This window comes from Triticum aestivum, chromosome 3B (genome assembly GCF_018294505.1).
Source record: "Triticum aestivum cultivar Chinese Spring chromosome 3B, IWGSC CS RefSeq v2.1, whole genome shotgun sequence".
Classification (NCBI taxonomy): domain Eukaryota; kingdom Viridiplantae; phylum Streptophyta; class Magnoliopsida; order Poales; family Poaceae; genus Triticum; species Triticum aestivum.
In genome coordinates this window covers 740,266,378-740,285,540 of record NC_057801.1, presented here as the reverse complement: position 1 = coordinate 740,285,540, position 19,163 = coordinate 740,266,378, and the positions used below count along the sequence as shown (strand labels likewise).

General features: G+C 41.5%; 1 protein-coding gene across 2 annotated transcripts; it reads left to right on the top strand.

Moving 5' to 3' along the window:
- The first annotated feature begins 15,459 nt into the window (after window positions 1–15,459).
- LOC123072112 (long chain base biosynthesis protein 2d) lies at window positions 15,460–19,163 on the top strand. 2 transcript variants are annotated; one of them, XM_044495668.1, is made up of 12 exons: window positions 15,460–15,779; window positions 15,856–15,921; window positions 16,530–16,618; window positions 16,717–16,862; window positions 16,956–17,087; window positions 17,202–17,252; window positions 17,335–17,498; window positions 17,725–17,886; window positions 17,967–18,093; window positions 18,182–18,348; window positions 18,503–18,610; window positions 18,782–19,163. In XM_044495668.1, exons 1-12 carry the CDS (start codon window positions 15,654–15,656, stop codon window positions 18,875–18,877), a joined length of 1,434 nt encoding a protein of 477 aa, XP_044351603.1. In that variant the 5' UTR covers window positions 15,460–15,653; the 3' UTR covers window positions 18,878–19,163. The 2 variants fall into 2 exon arrangements, with proteins under 2 accessions (XP_044351603.1, XP_044351602.1); XM_044495667.1 differs by having other exon boundaries at window positions 15,461–15,779; window positions 16,956–17,080; window positions 17,159–17,252.

Genomic DNA, 19,163 nt, shown 5'->3' with positions numbered 1-19,163 from the left:
CTGCTCCTCTTTCGATCTGTATCCCAGTTTGTGCTAGCCTTCTTAAGGCAAACTTGTTTAACTTATGTCTGCACTCAGATATTGTTGCTTCCGCTGACTCGTCTATGATCGAGCACTTGTATTCGAGCCCTCGAGGCCCCTGGCTTGTATTATGATGCTTGTATGACTTATTTTATTTGTAGAGTTGTGTTGTGATATCTTCCCGTGAGTCCCTGATCTTGATCGTACACATTTGCGTGCATGATTAGTGTACGATTAAATCGGGGGCGTCACAGGTAACCCTCCCGGTAACCCGGTAAAATCCCGATTTCACCCGGAACACTTCCGATGTCCAAACATAGGCTTCCAATATATCAATCTTTACGTCTCGACCATTTTGAGACTCCTCGTCATGTCCGTGATCACATCCGGGACTCCGAACAACCTTCGGTACATCAAAATGCATAAACTCATAATATAACTGTCATCGTAACCTTAAGCGTGCGGACCCTACGGGTTCGAGAACAATGTAGACATGACCGAGACACATCTCCGGTCAATAACCAATAGCGGGACCTGGATGCCCATATTGGCTCCTACATATTCTACGAAGATCTTTATCGGTCAGACCGCATAACAACATACGTTGTTCCCTTTGTCATCGGTATGTTACTTGCCCGAGATTCGATCGTCGGTATCCAATACCTAGTTCAATCTCGTTACCGGCAAGTCTCTTTACTCGTTGCGTAATACATCATCTCACAACTAACATATTAGTTGTAATGCTTGCAAGGCTTTATGTGATGTGTATTACCGAGAGGGCCCAGAGATACCTCTCCGACAATCGGAGTGACAAATCCTAATCTCGAAATACGCCAACCCAACATCGACCATTGGAGACACCTGTAGTACTCCTTTATAATCACCCAGTTACGTTGTGACCTTTGGTAGTACCCAAAGTGTTCCTCCGGTAAACGGGAGTTGCATAATCTCATAGTCATAGGAACATGTATAAGTCATGAAGAAAGCAATAGCAACACACTAAACGATCGGGTGCTAAGCTAATGGAATGGGTCATGTCAATCAGATCATTCTACTAATGATGTGACCTCGTTAATCAAATAACAACTCATTGTTCATGGTTAGGAAACATAACCATCTTTGATTAACGAGCTAGTCAAGTAGAGGCATACTAGTGACACTCTGTTTGTCTATGTATTCACACATGTATTATGTTTCCGGTAAATACAATTCTAGCATGAATAATAAACATTTATCATGATTATAAGGAAATAAATAATAACTTTATTATTGCCTCTAGGGCATATTTCCTTCAGTCTCCCACTTGCACTAGAGTCAATAATCTAGTTCACATCGCCATGTGATTTAACATCAATATTCATATCTGTATATGATTAACACCCATAGTTCACATCATCATGTGACCAACACCCAAAGGGTTTACTAGATTTAGTAATCTAGTTCACATCGCTATGTGATTAACACCCAAGGAGTACTAAGGTGTGATCATATTTTGCTTGTGAGAGAATCTTAGTCAACGGGTCTGCCACATTCAGATCCACATGTATTTTGCAAATTTCTATGTCAACAATGCTCTGCATGGAGCTACTCTAGCTAATTGCTCCCACTTTCAGTATGTATCTAGACCGAGACTTAGAGTCATCTAGATTAGTGTAAAAGATTGTACTGATGTAACTTTTACAACAAACTCTTTTATCACCTCCATAATCGAGAAACATCTCCTTAGTCCTTACTAAGGATATTCTTGACCAATGTCCAGTGATCTACTCCTAGATCACTATTGTACTCTCTTGCCAAATTCAGAGCAAGGTATACAATAGGTCTGGTACATAGCATAGCATACTTTATAGAACTTATGACTGAGGCACAGGGAATGATTTTTCATTCTCTTTCTATTTTCTGCTGTGGTCGGGATTTGAGTCTTACTCAATTTCATACCTTTGCAACACAGGCAAGAACTCTTTCTTTGACTGTTCCATTTTGAACTATTTCAATAATCTTGCCAAGGTATGTACTCATTGAAAATCTTATCAAGCGTCTTGATCTATCTCAATAGATCTTGATGCTCAATATGTAAGTAGCTTTTACTGAGGTCTTTTCCTTTTAAGGAACTCCTTTAAAACACTCCTTTATGCTTTGCAGAAAAATTCTACATCATTTCTGATCAACAATATGTCACTCACATATACTAATCAGAAAGGTTGTAGTGCTCCCACTCACTTTATTGTAAATACAGGCTTCATCGTAAGTCCATATAAAACTATATGCTTTGATCAACTTATCAAAGCGTATATTCCAACTCCGAGATGCTTGTACCAGTCCATAGATGGATCACTGGAACTTGCACATTTTGTTAGCACCTTTAGGATTGAAAAAACCTTCCGGTTGCATCATATACAACTCTTCTTCCAGAAATCCATTCAGGAATGCAGTTTTGACATCCATCTGCCAAATTTCATAATCATAAAATGCGGCAATTGCTAACATGATTTGGACGGACTTAAGCATCAATACGAGTGAGAAACTCTCATCGTAGTCAACACCTTGAACTTGCCGAAAACCTTTTTGCGACAAGTCGAGCTTTGTAGACAGTAACATTACCATCAGCGTCAGTCTTCTTCTTAAAAATCCATTTATTCTCAATTGCTTGCCGATCATCGGGCAAGTCAACCAAAGTCCATACTTTGTTCTCATACATGGATCCCATCTCAGATTTCATGGCTTCAAGCCACTTTGCGGAATCTGGGCTCACCATCGCTTCCTCATAGTTCGTAGGTTCATCATGGTCTAGTAACATGACTTCCAGAACATGATTACTACACCACTTTGGTGCGGATCTTACTCTGGAAGACCTACGAGGTTCTGTAGTAACTTGATCTGAAGTTTCATGATCAATATCATTAGCTTCCTCACTAATTGGTGTATTTGTCACAGGAACTGATTTCTGTGATGAACTACTTTCCAATAAGGGAGTGGGTACAGTTACCTTATCAAGTTCTACTTTCCTCCCACTCACTTCTTTCGAGAGAAACTCCTTCTCTAGAAATGATCCATTCTTAGCAACGAATGTCTTGCCTTCGGATCTGTGATAGAAGGTGTACCCAACAGTTTCCTTTGGGTATTCTATGAAGACGCACTTCTCCGATTTGGGTTCGAGCTTATCAGGATGAAACTTTTTCACATAAGCATCGCAGCCCCAAACTTTAATAAACAACAGCTTAGGTTTACTGCTAAACCATAGTTCATACAGTGTCGTCTCAACGGATTTAGATGGTGCCCTATTTCAAAACGTGAATGCAGCTGTCTCTAATGCATAACCCCAAAACGATAGTGGTAAAGAGATATCATAGATCGCACCATATCAAATAAAGTGCGGTTACGACGTTCGGACACACCATAACGATGTGGTGTTCCAGGTGGCGTGAGCTGTGAAACTATTCCACATTGTTTTAATTGAAGACCAAACTCGTAACTCAAATATTTGTCTCCGCGATCAGATCGCAGAAACTTTATTTTTCTTGTTACGATGATTTTTCCACTCCACTCTGAAATTCTTTGAACCTTTCAACTATTTCAGACTTATGTTTCATCAAGTAGATATACCCATATCTGCTCAAATCATCTTGTGAAGGTCAGAAAACAACGATGCTTGCCACGAGCAACATCACTCATTGGATCGCATACATCGGTATGTATTATTTCCAACAAGTCAGTAACTCGTTCCATTGTTCCGAAGAACGGAGTTTTAGTCATCTTGCCCAAAAGGCACGGTTCACAAGCATCAAATGATTCATAACCAAGTGATTCCGAAAATCCATCTTTATGGAGTTTCTTCATGCGCTTTACACCAATATGACCTAAACGGCAGTGCTACAAACAAGTTGCACTTATCATTATTAACTTTGCATCTTTTGGTTTCAATATTATGATTATGTGTATCACTATGATCGAGATCCAATGAACTATTTTCATTGGGTGTGTAACCATATAAAGTTTTATTCATGTAAACAGAACAACAATTTATTCTTTTACTTAAATGAATAACCGTATTACAATAAACATGATCAAATCATATTCATGCTCAACGCAAACACCAAATAACACTTATTTAGTTTCAACACTAATCCCGAAATTATAGGGAGTGTGCGATGATGATCATATCAATCTTGGAACCACTTCCAACACACATCGTCACTTCACCCTCAACTAGTCTCTGTTTATTCTGCAACTCCCGTTTCGAGTTACTAATCTTAGCAACTGAACTAGTATCAAATACTTAGGGTTTGCTATAAACACTAGTAAAGTACACATCAATAACATGTATATCAAATATACTTATGTTCACTTTGCCATCCTTCTTATCCGCCAATCACTTGGGGTGATTCCGTTTCCGGTGACCAGTCCCTTTGCAGTAGAAGCACTTAGTCTCAGGCTTAGGACCAGACTTGGGTTTCTTCACTTGAGCAGCAACTTGCTTGCCGTTCTTCTTGAAGGTCCCCTTCTTCCCTTTGCCCTTTTCTTGAAACTAGTGGTCTTATCAACCATCAACACTTGATGCTCTTTCTTGATTTCTACCTTCGTTGATTTCAATATCACGAAGAGCTCGGGAATCGTTTTCGTCATCCCTTGCATACTATAGTTCATCATGAAGTTCAGTAACTTAGTGATGGTGACTAGAGAATTCTGTCAATCACTATCTTATCTGGAAGATTAACTCCCACTTGATTCAAGCAATTGAAGTACCCAGACAATCTGAGCACATGCTCACTAGTTGAGCGATTCTCCTCCATCTTTTAGCTATAGAACTTGTTGGAGACTTCACATCTCTCAACTCGGGTATTTGCTTGAAATATTAACTTCAATTACTGGAACATCTCATATGGTCCATGATGTTCAAAACATCTTTGAAGTCCCGATTCTAAGCCGTTAAGCATGGTGCACTTAAACTATCAAGTAGTCATCATATTGAGCTAGCCAAACGTTCATAACGTCTGCATCTGCTCCTGCAATAGGTCCGTCACCTAGCGGTGCATCAAGGACATAATTCTTCTGTGCAGCAATGAGGATAAACCTCAGATCACGGATCCAATCCGCATCATTGCTACTAACATCTTTCAACATAATTTTCTCTAGGAACATATTAAAATAAACACAGGGAAGCAACAACGCGAGCTATTGATCTACAACATGATTTGCAAAATACTACCAGGACTAAGTTCATGATAAATTTAAGTTCAATTTAATCATATTACTTAAGAACTCCCACTTAGATAGACATCCCTCTAGTCCTCTAAGTGATCACGTGATCCAAATCAACTAAACCATAACCAATCATCACGAGAGATGGAGTAGTTTTCAATGGTGAACATCACTATGTTGATCATATCTACTATATGATTCACGCTCGACCTTTCGGTCTCCGTGTTCCGAGGCCATATCTGCATATGCTAGGCTCGTCAAGTTTAACCTGAGTATTCTGCGTGCGCAACTGTTTTGCACCCGTTGTATTTGAACGTAGAGCCTATCACACCCGATCATCACGTGGTGTCTCAGCACGAAGAACTTTCGCAACGGTGCATACTCAGGGAGAACACTTCTTGATAATTTAGTGAGAGATCATCTTATAATGCTACCGTCAATCAAAGCAAGATAAGATGCATAAAAGATAAACATCACATGCAATCAATATAAGTGATATGATATGGCCATCATCATCTTGTGCCTGTGATCTCCATCTCCGAAGCACCGTCATGATCACCATCGTCACCGGCGCGACACCTTGATCTCCATCGTAGCATCGTTGTCGTCTCGCCAATCTTATGCTTCCACGACTATCACTACCGTTTAGTAATAAAGTAAAGCATTACATCGCGATTGCATTGCATACAATAAAGCGACAACCATATGGCTCCAGCCTGTTGCCGATAACTCGGTTACAAAACATGATCATCTCATACAATAAAATTCAGCATCATGCCTTGACCATATCACATCACAACATGCCCTGCAAAAACAAGTTAGACGTCTTCTACTTTGTTGTTGCATGTTTTACGTGGCTGCTACGGGCTTAAGTAAGAACCAATCTCACCTACGCATCAAAACCACAACGATAGTTTGTCAAATAGACTCCGTTTTAACCTTCGCAAGGACCGGGCGTAGCCATACTTGGTTCAACTAAAGTTGGAGAGGCAGTCGCCCGCAAGCCATCTCTGTGCAAAGCACGTCGAGGGAACCGGTCTCGCGTAAGCGTACGCGTAAGGTTGGTCCGGGTCGTCTCGTCCAACAATACCGCCGAACCAAAGTATGACATGCTGGTAGGCAGTATGACTTGTATCGTCCACAACTCACTTGTGTTCTACTCGTGCATATAACATCAACATCAATAACCTAGGCTCGGATGCCACTGTTGGGTTTCGTAGTAATTTCAAAAAATTTCCTACGCGCACACAGGATCATGTGATGCATAGCAACGAGAGGAGAGTGTTGTCAACGTACCCAACGCAGACCGACTGCGGAAGCGATGACACGACGTAGAGGAAGTAGTCGTACGTCTTCACGATCCAACCGATCAAGCACCGAAACTACGGCACCTCCGAGTTCGAGCACACGTTCAGCTCGATGACGATCCCCGGACTCCGATCCAGCAAAGTGTCGAGGAAGAGTTTCGTCAGCACGACGGCGTGGTGATGATCTTGATGAACTGCAGCAGCAGGGCTTCGCCTAAACTCCGCTACAGTATTATCAAGGAATATGGTGGCAGGGGGCACCGCACACGGCTAAGGAATCGATCACGTGGATCAACTTGTGTCAACTTGTGTGTTTATAGGTGCCCCTGCCTCCGTATATAAAGGAGTAGAGGGGGGGAGGCTGGCCGGCCATAGAGGGAGGCGCAGGAGAGTCCTACTCCCTCTGGGAGTAGGATTCCTCCCCCCAATCCTAGTCCAACTAGGATTCCTCGGAGGGGAAGGGAGAGAGGGGGGCCGGCCACCTTCTCCTAGTCCTAATAGGACTAGGGGAGGGGAAAGAGGCGCAGCCACCTTGGGCTGCCCCTTTCTCCTTTCCACTAAGGCCCATGAAGGCCCATATGGCTCCCGGGGGGTTCCGGTAACCCTCCCGGTAACCCGGTAAAATCCCGATTTCACCCGGAACACTTCCGATGTCCAAACATAGGCTTCCAATATATCAATCTTTACGTCTCGACCATTTTGAGACTCCTCGTCATGTCCGTGATCACATCCGGGACTCCGAACAACCTTCGGTACATCAAAATGCATAAACTCATAATATAACTGTCATCGTAACCTTAAGCGTGCGGACCCTACGGGTTCGAGAACAATGTAGACATGACCGAGACACATCTCCGGTCAATAACCAATAGCGGGACCTGGATGCCCATATTGGCTCCTACATATTCTACGAAGATCTTTATCGGTCAGACCGCATAACAACATACGTTGTTCCCTTTGTCATCGGTATGTTACTTGCCCGAGATTCGATCGTCGGTATCCAATACCTAGTTCAATCTCGTTACCGGCAAGTCTCTTTACTCGTTCCGTAATACATCATCTCACAACTAACATATTAGTTGTAATGCTTGCAAGGCTTTATGTGATGTGTATTACCGAGAGGGCCCAGAGATACCTCTCCGACAATCGGAGTGACAAATCCTAATCTCGAAATACGCCAACCCAACATCGACCATTGGAGACACCTATAGTACTCCTTTATAATCACCCAGTTACGTTGTGACGTTTGGTAGTACCCAAAGTGTTCCTCCGGTAAACGGGAGTTGCATAATCTCATAGTCATAGGAACATGTATAAGTCATGAAGAAAGCAATAGCAACACACTAAACGATCGGGTGCTAAGCTAATGGAATGGGTCATGTCAATCAGATCATTCTACTAATGATGTGACCTCGTTAATCAAATAACAACTCATTGTTCATGGTTAGGAAACATAACCATCTTTGATTAACGAGCTAGTCAAGTAGAGGCATACTAGTGACACTCTGTTTGTCTATGTATTCACACATGTATTATGTTTCCGGTAAATACAATTCTAGCATGAATAATAAACATTTATCATGATTATAAGGAAATAAATAATAACTTTATTATTGCCTCTAGGGCATATTTCCTTCAACAACTTACTTGAAGGATCTTACTCAATCCATAGGTAGGTATGGTGGACTCTCATGGCAAAAACTGGGTTTAAGGATATTTGTAAGTACAAGTAGTATCTCTACTTGGTGCAAGGAATTTTGGCTAACATGAAGGGGAAAGGCAAGCTCAACATGTTTGAATGATCCATGACAATATACTTTAACTGAGATGTGAGAAAACATAACCCATTACGTTGTCTTCCTTGTCCAACATCAACTCTTTAGCATGTCATACTTAATGAGTGCTCACAATTATAAAAGATGTCCAAGATAGTATATTTATATGTGAAATATCTCTTCCTTCAATATTCTTTCATGAATTGTTCAAATGACCAATACAATGCTTGTTATCCTTCAATAAATTTACAACCTCTACTTCTTAGATGTGAAGTCATTACTCCCCATGGGATAAGCAAATGAAACACATATAATTTCATATTTATGACATTCAACTCATTCAACCATTTACTCATAGGATATAAGTGAAGCACACAAGTAAATGACAAACTACTCCAAAAAGATATAAGTGAAGATCAATGAGTAGTTAAATAATTATGTAACTGTGTGAAGACTCTCTCTCTCCTTTAAGAATTTCAGATCTTGGTATTGTATTCAAACAGCAAGCAAAACAAAATAAAATGACATCTAAGAATATCAAACTCATGTGAAGAAGCAAAAACTTCGGTTCAACCGATACTAACCGATAATTGTTGAAGAAGAAAGGTGGGATGCCTACCGGGGCATCCCCAAGCAAAGCTTAGATGCTTGAGACTTCTTGGAATATTATCTAGGGGTGCCTTGGGCATCCCCAAGCTTGAGCTTGTGTGTCTCCTTAATTCCTCTCATATCATGGTTTCTCTATTTCTCAAAAACTTCATCCACATAAAACTCAACAAGAACTCGTGAGATAAGTTAGTATAAACCAATGCAAAACCTTATCATTTTATACTGTAACAAATTACTAAAATTATTATTCAACATTTATACTAAATGCCTCTGCATATTTAATACTCCTATCCTCAAATAGAATCATTAAGCAAGCAAACATATGCAAACAATGCAAACATAACAGCAATCTGCCAAAACAGTACAGTCTGTAAAGAATGCAAGATTCATCATACTTCCCTAACTCTAAAAATTATGATAAAAATACTACGCTGTAAAAGATTTATCAGAGCTCAAAATGCAAAAAGTTTCAACGTTTTATCATTCTCTGACTTTTCTAGGGAATTTTTGCAACAGCGGTAAACTTTCTGTTTTGAAACAGCAACATGTATACTTGCAAAATAAGCATGGTAAAGGCTATCCTTGACATTTTTATTGAAAATATAGATGCAAAACATTATTATAAATAACATAAATCAAATACTAACATAAGAAAATGACTCTCCAAGCAAAACACATATCATGTGGTGAATAAAAATATAGCTCCAAGTAAAGTTACCGATAGATGAAGACGAAAGAGGGGATGCCATCCGGGGCATCCCCAAGCTTAGGCTTTTGGTTATCCTTGAATATATTGGGGTGACATGGGCATACCCAAGCTTGGGCTCTTTCCACTCCTTATTCCATAGTCCATCGAATCTTTACCCAAAACTTGAAAACTTCACAACACAAAACTCAACAGAAAACTCGTAAGCTCCGTTAGCATAAGAAAATAAAACCACCACTTAGGTATTGTAATGAACTCATTATAAATTCATATTGGTATAATATCTACTGTATTCCAACTTCTCTATGGTTCATACCCTCTGATACTACTCATAGATTCATCAAAATAAGCAAAGAACACATAGAAAACAGAATCTGACAAAAACAGAACAATCTGTAGTAATCTGTATCAAACGTATACTTATGGAACTCCAAAAATCCTACCAAATTAGGAAGTCCTAATAAATTTGTGTACCAATCCAGAGCAAAAAGAATCAGATCATAAGCACGTTTATGTGAATTATCAAACCTAATTTACTGGGTGCAAAAGTTTCTGATTTTCAGCAGGATCAACACAACTATCACCATAAGCTATCCTAAAGGTCTTACTTGGCACTTTATTGAAACAAAAGCTATAAAACATGATTACTACAGTAGCATAATCATGTGGACACACAAAAACAGTAGGGGTAAATATTGGGTTGTCTCCCAACAAGCGCTTTTCTTTAATGCCTTTCTAGTTAGGCATGATGATGACAATGATGCTCACATAAAAGATAAGAATTGAAACATAACGGGAGCATCATGAAGCATATGACTAGCACATTTAAGTCTAACCCACTTCCTATGCATAGAGATTTTGTGAGCAAATAACTTATGGGAACAATAATCAACTAGCATAGGAAGGTAGAACAAGCACAACTTCAAGATTTTCAACACATAGAGAGGAAATTTGATATTATTGCAATTCCTACAAGCATATGTTCCTCCCTCGTAATAATTTTTAGTAGCATCATGAATGAATTCAACAATATAACCAACACCGAAAGCATTTTTTTCATGATCTACAAGCATATAAAATTTACTACTCTCCACATAAGCAAATTTCTTCTCATGAATAGTAGTGGGAGCAAACTCAACAAAATAATTATCATGTGAGGCATAATCCAATTGAAAACTAAAATCATGATGACAAGTTTCATGGTTATCATTATTCTTAATAGCATACAAGTCATCACAATAATCATCATAGATAGCAACTTTGTTGTCATAATCAATTGGAACCTCTTCCGAAATAGTGGATTCATCACTAAATAAAGTCATGACCTCTCCAAATCCACTTTCATAATTATCACAATAATATTCAACATCCTCCAAAATAGTGAGATCATTACTTCCTAAAGTTGACACTCTTCCAAACCCACTTTCATCAATATAATCATCATAAATAGGAGGCATGCTTTCATCATAACAAATTTGCTCATCAAAACTTGGGGAACAAAAAATATCATCTTCATGAAACATAGCATCCCCAAGCCTGTGGCTTTGCATATCATTAGCATCATGGATATTCAAGGAATTCATACTGACAACATTGCAATCATGCTCATCATTCAAAGATTTAGTATCAAACATTCTATAGATTTCTTCTTCTAGCACTTGAGCACAATTTTCCTTTTCATCAAACTTACGAAAGATATTAAAAAGATGAAGCGTATGAGACAAACTCAATTCCATTTTTTTGTAGTTTTATTTTTATAAACTAAACTAGTGGTAAAACAAGAAACAAAAAGATTCGATTGCAAGATGTAAAGATATACCTTCAAGCACTCACCTCCCCGGCAACGGCGCCAGAAAAGAGCTTGATGTCTACTACTCAACCTTCTCCTTGTAGACGTTGTTGGGCCTCCAAGTGCAGAGGTTTGTAGGACAGTAGAAAATTTCCCTCAAGTGGATGACCTAAGGTTTATCAATCCGTGGGAGACGTAGGATGAAGATGGTCTCTCACAAACAACCCTGCAACCAAATAACAAAGAGTCTCTTGTGTCCCCAACACACCCAATACAATGGTAAATTGTATAGGTGCACTAGTTCGACGAAGAGATGGTGATACAAGTGCAATATGGATGGTAGATATAGGTTTTTGTAATTTGAAAATATAAAAACAGTAAGGTGACTAATGATAAAAGTGAGCATAAACGGTATTGCAATGGTAGGAAACAAGGCCTAGGGTTCATACTTTCACTAGTGCAAGTTCTCTCAACAACAATAACATAACTGGATCACATAACAGATTGCACAAACAAAGCCCTCCTGCCCGCAACCCTATTCTAGAAATTAGGCTGGCTACGTTACTTATAACCGCAGAACGAGCAATGAATCCCCAACGACAAACGAACAAGGGGCGGGGCATTTTCGGGGAGTAGCCCCCTTCAGAATAAACTTCCTGGCACATACATTAAGGGAGCCATCGAAAGGTGACTGAAACACCTGAAACGGGGACTATCCCTCAACATGCAACAAAGAGTCACTCCAAAGTCACTAATAGTGGAGAACAAACGAAGAGATTATGGTAGGGTACGAAACCACCTCAAAGTTATCCTTCCTACTCAATCTATTCAAGAGTCTGTAGTAAAATAACATGAAGCTATTCTTTCCGTTCAATCTATCATAGAGTTCATACTAGAATAACACCTTAAGACACAAATCAACCAAAACCCTAATGTCACCTAGATACTCCATTGTCACCTCAAGTATCCATGGGCATGATTATACGATATGCATCACACAATCTTAGATTCATCTATTCAACCAATACAAAGTACTTCAAAGAGTGCCCCAAAGTTTCTACCGGAGAGTGAAGACGAAAACATGTGCCAACCCCTATGCATAGGTTCATGGGCGGAACCCGCAAGTTGATCACCAAAACATACATCAAGTGGATCACGTGATATCCCATTGTCACCACAGATAAGCACGGCAAGACACACATCAAGTGTTCTCAAATCCTTAAAGACTCAATTCGACAAAACAACTTCAAGGGGAAAACTCAATTCATTACAAGAGAGTAGAGGGGGAGAAACATCATAAGATCCAACTATAATAGCAAAGTTTGCGATACATCAAGATCATGTGAAGTCAAGAACACGAGAGAGAGAGATCAAACACATAGCTACTAGTACATGCCCTCAGCCTCGAGGGTGAACTACTCCCTCCTCGTCATGGAGAGCGCCGGGATGATGAAGATGGCCACCGGTGATGGGTTCCCCATCTGGCAGGGCACTGGAACGGGCTCCCGAGAGGTTTTTGCTGGCTACAGAGGCTTGCGGCGGCGGAACTCCCGATCTATTCTTGTGCTTTGATGTTTTTAGGGTATATGGGAATATATCGGCGAAAGAAGTCGGTCAAGGGAGTCTCGAGGGGCCCATGAGATAGGGGGGCGCCCCCGCCCTCGTGGCCACCTCGAAGCTTCCTTGCCTTCAACTCCAAGTCTCCTGGATCACGTTCGTTCCAAAAATCACGCTCCCGAAGGTTTCATTCCGTTTGGACTCCGTTGGATATTCCTTTTCTTCGAAACACTGAAATAGGCAAGAAAATAGCAATATGGGCTGGGCCTCCGGTTAATAGGTTAGTCCCAAAAATAATATAAAAGTGTATAATAAAGCCCATAAACATTCAAAACAGATAATATAATAGCATGAATGCTTCATAAATTATAGATACGTTGGAGACGTACCATGGGCTGCTTCACCACGCACTGGATTATAGAATGCGTGAGGGAGACAAGATGCGGAATGCTACACAATGAACTAATCCCTTTTCCCATAATATAAGTGTTTTGAACATTGGTGTACTGTACAAAACGTTCTTATATTATGGGACAGAGGGAGTAGTTGTTAATGTAAGTACAGTGATAGACGATGTTCAGTCCTTACAAGAGGACTGCAAAGGTAAACCTCTTCAAAAGCATTGGGTTGATTCTAAATTTATGTAAGAGTCCATACAGATCTTATAATGTCCATCAAATGGACGATAACGAGGCTAACGTGTGAAGTGATGCTACATAATCAACCAGTTATGAAAGTAAGTATGGTCATACATGGCAAGAGGTACTCACAAGAGCAATGCAGTGTGCAGTATAGTTGCGAGGTTATGTGGCCCCTTGAGAATGAATGTTCTTCTGCAAATATTTTTCGTACAAAGTGAGACATTAAGGCACATGCAGAAATGTAGTTCAAATCGTGATGTGATATCATAGACAGTACCTTACGCTGCAAAGGGGACCAATGTGTAACAAGATTATTCCCGTCACTGTCTGATAAATGTAGCACCGAAGACTTTACAGAAATTTCGTTTAGAGGCTTGCCATCGAAGTGCGCTTGCCTCAGGTAGGAACGATACTTCATCAACGAGTGCTTGAAAAGCGCAACCACTCGTCTTGACAATCTAGTTTGGTCCTTGCCTATTTAAATGAATGAAATCTTGTGTCTTCTGTGAGCAGAAACATATGCAATAATTACCATGAATAACATTAGTACATTACTTACGCATAAGTTGCGCACAAAGTTGCGCACAAAGTTCCTTTGTCTGTGGTATAATCTTTCCATGAAGGAAAGATGCGCACAAAGTTCCTGACAATAATATAAGCTTCGTCTTCTAAACTGGGAAGAAGTGAAACATGAGTCCTATTTGCTGCAATTGGGGCTCTCTCTTGTTTGAAAAGGGATTTGGCGACTGGATTTGGTGTACTCTTTGCTGGAAGGGGGTTTTGCGTCGTAGAGGTGGTGCTATGTCAACTGACATCATCATATTGTTTGCGGCAGTTGGGGTTTATTGATTTGGGGCATCAGAGATGGCCAGTGTGGTAGGGCTAGAGTCTGCTAGAGTTGTGGCCGTGTTTTCTAGGTCTGGATGGCTTGCCGATGCTGGCAGCGACGACGCTTGCAAGTGTCGTTCCCTCCTTGGAGGCGCTGCTATGGCCCTTTTCTATGCCCCTCTTCGAGCTCCAGGGGAAACCCTAGGTCTGGTTCCTTGGATCGGACAATGGTGGCGCCACAGCGTCGTCCTCCTTCTTGAAGGCGCCGTCTTGTTGGCTCGCCATGTCCCCGGTGTTTGTTTTTGGAGATGTTGGACGTCATGTTGGTTCGGGCTGCTGCTCAAGGCGTGGTTTTTCAGGGCGCTATGTACGACTTCCACGGTGCTTCTCCCATGTCTTCTGGCTCCGACTTGGCCAGGTCCTGCTGCCCACTTCTCGATCTCCCGACGCTTTTGGTGGGGGTATGTTGATCCGATCGAGTCTGGAGCAGTGGGGGCGGGGCGGACGTTCTCGTGAGGTTGACACACGGCCAGAGTTCCTGTGTCCCGTCTCCTCGCCTTCTATGGCTTGAGGCCGGATTAGGGGGGTGGGGGTTTAGCTGTGTTATTTCTTGTTTTGGGCCGAGCATCCCATGTCTTCTTTGCTCCGGGCACCATGTTCACGCCCTCTTGCGTCCGTGTCTTCTATCAATGAAATGATACGCAAGCTTTGCGTATTCGTGAAAAAAAAGAAATAAAAGAACGTTAACACTTATTTTTTTTAGAGAGGAAGCATTGCCTTATATGTACAGTATATATATACTACTAGTCGCCTCTCCGGAAGTAGGACTCGATCGTCCTGAAAAATATTTTGCAATAACCGGAGAATTTTCTGTTGAAACGAAATTACCTGGAAATCAACGGAGGTGAGGCGCGGTGCGGTGCTCCGCGGGTGAGCTGGAGCCGGACCCCCCACCGTGTCCGTGACGCGCTGCGCCCGTCGTCGCCGTCCACGTTCAAACGCGCGTCGCCACCGCCCCGTTAGCCTCACCCCCCACCCTAATCCCAAAGATTCCAATTTTTCCAATCTAGCCAGTCGCCATCGGAAACCATTGGCCGGTCGCCACCCCACGCCGCCGTTGACGACCCCGTCGCGCGCCCAGGCGGCCAATAAACACCGCTCCCGCCCCCTCCCGCCCCCCGCCGCGCGCCGCGTCGAAGGGAGCGAGGAGGAGCGAGGAGGATGGTGAGGCTCCCGTACCTGACCGCGCTCACCACGCTCTTCAGCTACGGCCTCCTCTTCGCCTTCGGCCACTTCCGCGACTTCTTCCGCCGGATCCTCGACGCCGGCAAATCCAGCAACCTCAAGGTCCGTCCGTTACTTCAGATTCGTCCTGTTCTTCTCCCCCCCGGTGCTGACGCTGCTCCTGCTGTTGACTCCGCAGGGTTACGCGCCCATTTGCCTGGGGTACGAGGATTTCTACACGCGCCGCCTCTACCTCCGCATCCAGGTGAGATCTCCTCCCCACTTTGACGATTCACAGAATTACAACTTTTTTTTTCTCTGAAGGGGGGCTTGGATCATGTAATTCTGACTTAGTTGACTTGAGTTGCCTAGTGGTGGTGGGTGTGGTAAATTTAGTGCCTGCTTAGGTAGATCACATGATGGAGACTTGGAAACTGTCCCAACTGAAAATTCATTTGATCTGTTATTGTGCTTGCTAGCTTACTTTATCCTTTTTTTCTTTGCCTTTTATGTACATACATAAACCCCAATTTTTATGCTAGAACCATGAGATCTCAAGTGAAACTTTGGTCCATTTTTCTCATTAATAGGTGAATGAAGTGAAAGGGTTGCTTGTTTTGATCCATGTTGAGTGTGTCATTCATCCTTCAGCATTTTTCTGTGCTATTCCACTCCAATGTGCAGAATAAATAGTTATCAGAAAGAACTAATCTTTAGTCTGAATAGATATGTGTGAAACCATATCTCTGCAATGCGTCCAATGATTTTTTTTATGGAGAGTGATGTGTGGGATGATGCTTCACTATGATATGCACCCTCTGGAATGACATGTTGATCACTTTTTTTGTTTACCTTTCCTTGTTGGGTGGGCAGGACTGTTTTGGCCGACCTATTGCCAGTGCGCCCGATGCTTGGTTCGATGTAGTTGAGCGTCACTCAAATGATGGCAACAAGACACTCCAGTATGTTTTCCTCACATTTGACTACACACCTAATTAGCATAAGCAAATGTTATCCCCGGATGAATGCTAGTCTCTAATTCAGTGCATCTTTAACGCAGACGTACCACAAAAACATCCAAGTGTCTTAACTTGGGTTCCTACAACTACCTTGGTTTTGCTGCAGCAGATGAGTACTGCACTCCTCGTGTTATCGAGTCACTCAAGAAATATTCTGCCAGTACTTGCAGTGCCAGAGTTGATGGAGGTAGGTGCTTATATGTCCATGCCATAGTTTGCCTCAATTTAATACTTCAATAATATGGTGAAACTAATGCTAATTGATCTGTTATAATCTTAGGAAATACTAAGCTGCACACAGAGCTCGAGGAACTAGTTGCACGATTTGTTGGCAAGCCTGCGGCTATTCTTTTTGGCATGGGTTATGTGACAAATTCTGCGATCATTCCTATTCTGATTGGGAAGGTCTGTGGTGAGCAGAGTATTTTATTTGTCTTCTTTTTTTCTGATACATGCTGGACTAATGTATTTTAATGATACCAGGGGGGGCTGATAGTTAGTGATTCATTGAACCATATTTCTATAGTGAATGGAGCCAGGGGTTCAGGGGCTACTGTCCGGGTTTTTCAACATAACAGTAAGCTCACTAACAGCTGTATCTCATGTAGTGTGCTTAACGATTAAGCAGGAAGTTTAATGCTTGCCTTATTTTCTTCCAGACCCCGCACATTTGGAAGACGTACTGAGGGAGCAGATTGCAGGGGGGCAACCTCGTACGCACAGACCATGGAAGAAGATAATTGTGATTGTTGAGGGAATTTATAGCATGGAAGGGGAGTTATGCAACCTCCCTGAGATTATGGCTGTCTGCAAGAAATACAAGGTGTGAGAATTGTGCATACTGATTCCTTGTTCTTTTAATCAGTACTGAAAAACTGTACTTCCTTGCATGCTTGAAATGTTACTTGTAGCATATTTATTGAAGTATTGGTGTTCAAAATTTGTGCCTGAAAAACTCAAGTTCACAAGCTGTTCAAAAATTTCAAACTGGTAGAGTGGTAGTGATGTATTGGTGTATTGACTTGGAGTTCTTATAAACATCTTAACAGGCTTACACATATTTAGACGAGGCACACAGTATTGGAGCTGTTGGAAAGACTGGAAGAGGTGTATGCGAACTACTAGGAGTGGATCCAGCTGATGTGGACATCATGATGGGAACATTTACAAAATCATTCGGATCGTGTGGAGGTTATATTGCAGCATCAAAAGTATGAAAGGGCCACCTACCAATTCTTGACTGAACGTTATATTTGATAAATCTGACCCATATGCCATTCTATATTCTTAGGAGATCATTCACCATCTCAAGCACGCATGCCCAGCCCATATTTATGCAACATCCATGTCCCCTCCAGCAGTCCAGCAGGTCATCTCTGCGATAAAGGTTGTCCTTGGGGAAGATGGATCTAACAGAGGTATATCAGGAAGGACTTAATGCTTTTTAGGGCTTCCACGTGTCTCTTGTCTTGGGGAAATTCCTAACGCAGTTGTTGCTGTAAATAGGGGCCAAGAAACTTGCTCAGATTCGGGAGAACAGCAATTTTTTCCGTTCAGAGCTTCAGAAAATGGGTTTTGAGGTGCTGGGAGATAATGACTCACCTGTCATGCCTATCATGCTTTACAATCCTGCTAAAATTCCTGCATTCTCAAGGGAGTGCTTGAGACAAAATGTGAGTGTTCATATGTAGCGATGATCCATTAGATGCACGTCGTCATCTGTTTATTACATTTGCATGAGAATTTCTCAAGCAGTTCATGTTTATGTTTTTATTTGGTGAAGTTCTTATTTTCTTTTCGCTAATGTGGCATGTTCTGTAATTCTAGGTTGCTGTTGTGACTGTTGCATTTCCTGCAACGCCACTACTACTTGCCAGAGCTAGGATATGTATCTCAGCTTCTCAATCAAGGGAGGATCTAATTAAAGGGTTGGAGGTAAAGTCAACACTCTTGTCAATGCCCCTACATGCTTTGTTGCGACATTTTCACTTTAATTCCAAATACAGAGTACGATTGATCTGAATCCATGGAATGTGAATGCATTTGTAGATTATGCGTTGTGTACACAATACACCCCCTGATCATAATTTCATGCAAATTGTTCAGGTTATCAGCAAAGTTGGTGATCTCATCGGAATCAAGTACTTCCCCGTTGAGCAAGAGAAGGTTGCATCTGTTGACAAACTTAAGAAGCTTGAGTGAATAGTGACAATGGACAATTGGAAGAATTCTGCTGCTGTTATGCTAGATCTACTGGGTCATCTTGGTAGTGCACCTTGCCTTGGTTTTGCTCTTTTGTGCACCTCAGGACCCTTCATTTTCCTTTGTCTGAAGTGGTTTTGATTTTGTACAGACTGTATTATCATCCATCATAGTTTGAAACTTAACACGGCTCTATACACTGTTTTGTCGAATTCAAGAAGAAAGAAATCCCTGTACAACCTTGTAAGTGACTGAAATCATGTAGATACTAATTCCCTTCTTATTA

Bases quoted from the DNA above. Each gene is read 5' to 3' on its own strand.
- LOC123072112 (XM_044495667.1), top strand. From the start codon at position 15,654: ATGGTGAGGCTCCCGTACCTGACCGCGCTCACCACGCTCTTCAGCTAC. The intron at 15,922-16,529 runs GTGAGATCTCCT...TTGGGTGGGCAG, and splicing joins GCCTCTACCTCCGCATCCAG to GACTGTTTTGGCCGACCTAT. The intron at 17,887-17,966 runs GTATGAAAGGGC...CTATATTCTTAG, and splicing joins GTTATATTGCAGCATCAAAA to GAGATCATTCACCATCTCAA.